This window comes from Eschscholzia californica, unplaced genomic scaffold (genome assembly GCF_041429995.1).
Source record: "Eschscholzia californica isolate CP2 unplaced genomic scaffold, dmEscCali1.0.p SCAF_6, whole genome shotgun sequence".
Taxonomy (NCBI): domain Eukaryota; kingdom Viridiplantae; phylum Streptophyta; class Magnoliopsida; order Ranunculales; family Papaveraceae; genus Eschscholzia; species Eschscholzia californica.
Window position 1 is genome coordinate 18,579,071 of NW_028238483.1, and position 5,383 is coordinate 18,584,453.

Below are 5,383 nucleotides of genomic sequence, written 5' to 3' on the forward strand. Positions count from 1 at the left end.
GCGGGGATAAGGTAGTAACTAAAGCTAGGAGTTACAAGATACTAGAAATAACCGATAAAATTGTAATGAAGTGATAGTTAACAATAAACTTGAAGAAGGTAAAGCAACCAACAGTTGATATAATCGAATGGTTTGAAGCAGGGAGAGATCCAGGATTTCCATTTAGGGGATGCAAAATTATATACTTAGATAAATATTTTTATTTGCAAACACGATAATTAACAACTCATATTCATTAATTATATTAATACATCAACGATTGCAAATGCAATTGACCTTTACGAGAGTTCATGTTTTAAACTGTTCGCATAATCGACTTATTGTCAATTTCAAGAAAACATCTTTTTCAGTGAAGACTACTAAACTATCATCTAACCACATATCACTATCTAGTTTCCTAAGCGCGTGTCTTGACTAGCTCCATAGCCGAAAAAACTCTTTCAATAGAGGCAGTAGCAACCGACAAGCTAGTACTAAAGTAATAAGCAAAAAACTAAAATTCTTAGTTTACGAATTTCATCTCTATATTTGGATTTATAACTTGAAATTGGAAGTCTAAGTCCCAGGTCAATAGGTAAAAATGATAAATTAAATTCGAGAGAACCTCCCAATATTGAAGTCGAATACGGTGTTGAAACCGGTTCGGGTGTTGGAATGGAAAATAACGTTGGACTCGAGTGGGGAACTTCAGGTGTTGAACTTGCCCGAAAATCGAAAATAATTTTCTTTTAAAATATCTTTTCATAATTGATAATGAACTTGAATGATTTGCGTAGATGATGAAGAAAAAAAAGTAATAGTCGAGAGAAGTGATTTTGGTGTGGTTTGAAATGAAGAAACGAGAAATATATATATAGAGGTTGAGAGATAGATAAATTGAAATTTGTAGGGAATTGAATTGAAGTTTAGTATAGATGAATTGAATTTTATAGAGTTTAGGAGTTGAATTGAATAATTTTACAAGATAAAAAATAATATAATTTAAATGCTTATTAAATGAATTGAATCCTCGACCTCAAGCTACCTCTATTATAGTAATCTATGCCACCACCACTACGCGAGGGCATTAGCTAATGTTAGGTTAACACGAGATCGGATATATATCTTTTATATATATATATATATATTTAAAAGATTACTATTTTTTTCTTTGGGAAGATCAAGGGGTGCCGCCGCACACTCATCGCACCTCCTTGGATCTGTCTTCGGTTTGAAGATGAAAATGAGAAGATCCTTTTATAGATATCAAATCGCCTAACTTATAAGTATTAAAGATTCCCAATATAACTAAACTTCTAACTATGTAATTAATAATAGGGTTATTTTTTGTTTGGTCTTATAGTTTATAATCAATTTCAATCGTGTGGTTATGTCGAACGAAACGGAAGTATCGATGGAAGGTCTAAAATATGGATCCTAATAGACAATAAGTCCACTATTAACATAAAATAGGTCAAAAGTCCAAAAAAATACAAAATTTTGAAATGTACCAAATAAATCATTTTTGTATATACATTTTTTTGGATTCACAAAAAAATAACTTTTACTATTGAGCTTCGCGCATTTTGGTTTGTGTTGCATACAAAACAAACATATTCGTACATATATCTACACATTCACTAAACAATCAAAACATATTAGTGATACATATATCTACACATTCACTAGGCGAAAATAAATACACAAAAAAAAAATAGATTTTTTTACCTGTTATATATTTCATTAAGTTTGGACCTTAAACCCAATTTAATTTTTAACCCTTCCTTGATTCAAAATTATGTGATGTCCATGTATTATCAAATGTCAAGAGAAGTCTTGAGAGCAGATAGTAGCTTCCACCTGAGTCTGTGAGAATTATTATCATCCACCACAAATGAATAAATTGCAAGATTTGTAGCTATGTGTAGGTAAAAGCCCTAGTCATTGCAGCTGACGTCACATTTTTGAAAAGTAAACAGAAAAAACCAAGGAAGTTTTCTCACCTCTTCTTCGTCTTCACTCCAAGTCTCCCCTCTTATAGACTGAAACTTGACATCTCTATCACTTTCAACTTTCAACAATATGTCTTCAAACAGAAAGACCTGTATTCCCCTTTCTTCTCTCTCTCTCTCTCTCTCTCTCTCTCTCCACCAAGCTGTTTACTAGTTGAAAATTGAAGAAAACAGAGAGTTCCACTTCTGATTTTGGAGTAAAAAATTCATATAAAAATGTCTCTATTTGCTCGATTTTGTTGTGGAAATGGTCCAATTCGGTAAGTTAAGTGCTCCAGAGTGAATTTACAACCTACCCTTTTAATGGTTTATGATGAATTTTGTTAGATTATTCTTAATATTGTTTTAGTTTCAGATGAGGAAAGAAAAAAAAAGGTTTTTAGGGTTTCAAGCAGAGGGTAAATGATTTTAGGGTTTGAGGAACTTTTCATACAATTTGGGTTGTGAATTTACAGGGAAGAAAGTTTAAAGAAGAGGATAACATGGAGGGTATTTACTTTGAAAGAATTACATACGGCTACTAATAATTTTAGTTATGATAATAAGCTTGGTGAAGGTGGATTTGGTACTGTTTATTGGGGACAGCTTATGGATGGAACTCAAGTAAAATCCCTTCCTTCTTTTTTAATGTTCTTCATTTATATATATATATATATATATATATATATATATATATATATATATATATATATATATATATTCATTTTATAATTCTTTTGTCATTAAGGGTTTTAATTGGAAAGTTTGAACTTGTTAAGTATATTTAGCTCTCAATTTAAGTGTTTAGATTTATCTGTAAGTATTGCCTAAATGCTTGAATTGGGTAGTTGCCGAAATGTTTCAAGTATGAATTGTTGTTCTTGAGGAATGGTCTTATTGTGTCAGTTGGATTGAAAGATTTACATAACAATCTTATTTAGGATAATGTGACACAATTGGAACCTTTGATACAGCACTTTAGCGTAAAGACATCTTATTTTATGATCATGAGAGTTATGTTAGTCCATGTGGGACTATCCTCATAGGTCCTCTTTCTACTTATAGCCTTACTGAATCTAGAGATTCTTTTGAGACGAAAATGATCTCTTGAAGAGAAGATCTCTGCGAATATCAATGTACAATTCCAGTAGATAATGCTATGATTAGGGTTTGAATGTACGTATGAAACAACCGTCTATTACATCTCTCTTTGACAAATATAAATGAGTGGCTATATTTACCCGTTTAATATTAATATAATCATACTTGAATTGTACGTTCAGTCTGAAATTGTGCAATTTAACCAGAAGGCGTTCTTATACTTTCGGGTCATTTGAGTAAGGTTTCTATATTGATCTGATGATCAAAATTGCAACATATACTATTTCTTGTGATGTTTCTATTTTCATACCTTAATAGAAGACATCTTTTCTGCAGATTGCGGTTAAAAGGCTGAAGATCTGGAGCACCAAAGCTGAGATGGAGTTTGCAGTCGAGGTCGAGATACTGAGTAGAGTTAGGCATAAGAATTTGTTGAGTTTACGTGGATACTGTGCAGAACGACAGGAACGTCTTATAGTGTACGATTATATGCCTAACTTGAGCTTACACTCCCATCTTCATGGGCACCATTCAGCAGAATACCTTCTTGACTGGGAAAAACGAATGAAGATTGCAATAGGATCGGCTGAGGGGATTGCGTAAGTCTGAACCCCAAACCTTTTTCTCCTACAATTTCTTTATTAGAGGTCAGTTTGACATGTTTTGTGATGCTTCAAAAGACATACCACCTTACCCTGTTACGCTTTCATCAAGTCATTGACAGCTAAAAAGATGATGTTTTTTGTTTGTTAGATATCAAACTTGCGCATTCAATATCAAGAAACCATTTTCATCATTTTGTTAATGTAACGAGCGACAACCCGGAGATAAAAAAAATGTATGGTGGTGTTTAGTTTCTTCTCATTGTACGAATCTGAATCTTCTAAATCATATGGACCCAAAATCACTCGAATCAACCATTCAGATGAGTCAGATAAAAGAAAACATTCAATCTTACGCTAGTCGATTCATCCCTCGCGTAAGATATTAGATCTGGAAAAACAACAAGTACCTAAGATAAAATAAAGGATGTAATAACTAAGAGCCTACGATATAAAATTTACGTGTTTAAGGTCATGTCCTCGTATTGGCATTCTTCTAAGTTGTCACGAGCGAGACTTCGTTTTATTGTGTATTTTATGTAGCAAGTTGGAGACCTAGGACGGAATGGTTGATTAAATTTTCTCTCTCAACTCATTCGGGGTAATATTTTCTCTGCTTTTCTGCTTGCAGATATCTTCACCATCACGCAACACCCCATATAATTCATAGAGACATCAAAGCAAGCAATGTACTGCTAGATTCAGATTTTGAAGCTCAAGTTGCAGATTTCGGGTTCGCGAGGCTTATCCCAACCGGAGCAACTCACGTCACTACAAGGGTAAAAGGCACCCTAGGTTATCTTGCACCAGAATATGCCATGTTAGGAAAAGCATCAGAGAGCTGTGATGTTTATAGCTTTGGAGTTCTCTTACTAGAACTTAGTACTGGCAAAAAACCCATTGAAAAACTCAGTTCTTCAAACATGAAGCGCACACTTACTGATTGGGCATTACCACTCATTCGCCAGAGGAAATTTGATGAACTGGCAGACCCGACTTTGAGTGGGAAGTACGTAAAAGAAGAGCTGAAGAGGGTCATACTAGTTGGTATTCTGTGTACTGAAAGAGGGCCTAAAAATAGACCCACCATGCTTGAGGTATTGGACCTTCTCAAAGGAGAGAAAAAAGAGAAGCTAGATTCTCTTGAAAATGTCGAAATACCTCAGCAAACTATTAGTTTGTCAGATGCAGAAGATAGCTCCCAGTCTTTTTAAGAGGCGAGGAGCTGTTCACGATGGCTAAATAAGAGAACTTACCTGGGTCTGGTGGAGTAGTTTGTATTTTGTAGTATAATGACGAAGTTTAGAAGAATCGGTTGGATGGGTTTTTAAGTTATTTTGACTCTACTAGTAAAAGTTGTAATTAAATTGTTTGTTTGGAATCTTCCACATTAAATTAATTCTTGGTTCAAGCTGTCTGTAACTTAAGTGTCTGAAAAGGGCATCTAATTGTGAAATTCAAGTATCTCATATGACAAAATTTATTTAGACTGTACCTATTTCTTAGAGTTAAATATTATAAAAACATATATTATATCTAAAAAAAGAAAATGTATGTTTTTAATCATAGTGAATTAGTGATAAGGGGGGATGATAGGATGTCCTCTAACCTAGAAGGGAAAGAGATTGCATTGCCTATGCAGATAATATGACAAGAAGGAAAAGAGATTGCCCTCCCACTTTGTCCTTTCCAATGTGGTTCAGCAGGAGG

The 5,383-nt window shown here is 33.8% G+C and overlaps 1 protein-coding gene across 1 annotated transcript; it reads left to right on the top strand.

Moving 5' to 3' along the window:
• The first annotated feature begins 1,781 nt into the window (after positions 1-1,781).
• On the top strand, positions 1,782-5,171 carry LOC147532174 (PTI1-like tyrosine-protein kinase At3g15890). The gene is made up of 4 exons (XM_086646295.1): positions 1,782-2,251; positions 2,447-2,594; positions 3,408-3,670; positions 4,305-5,171. Exons 1-4 carry the CDS (start codon positions 2,208-2,210, stop codon positions 4,885-4,887), a joined length of 1,038 nt encoding a protein of 345 aa, XP_086502421.1. The 5' UTR covers positions 1,782-2,207; the 3' UTR covers positions 4,888-5,171.
• The last annotated feature ends 212 nt before the right edge of the window (positions 5,172-5,383 follow it).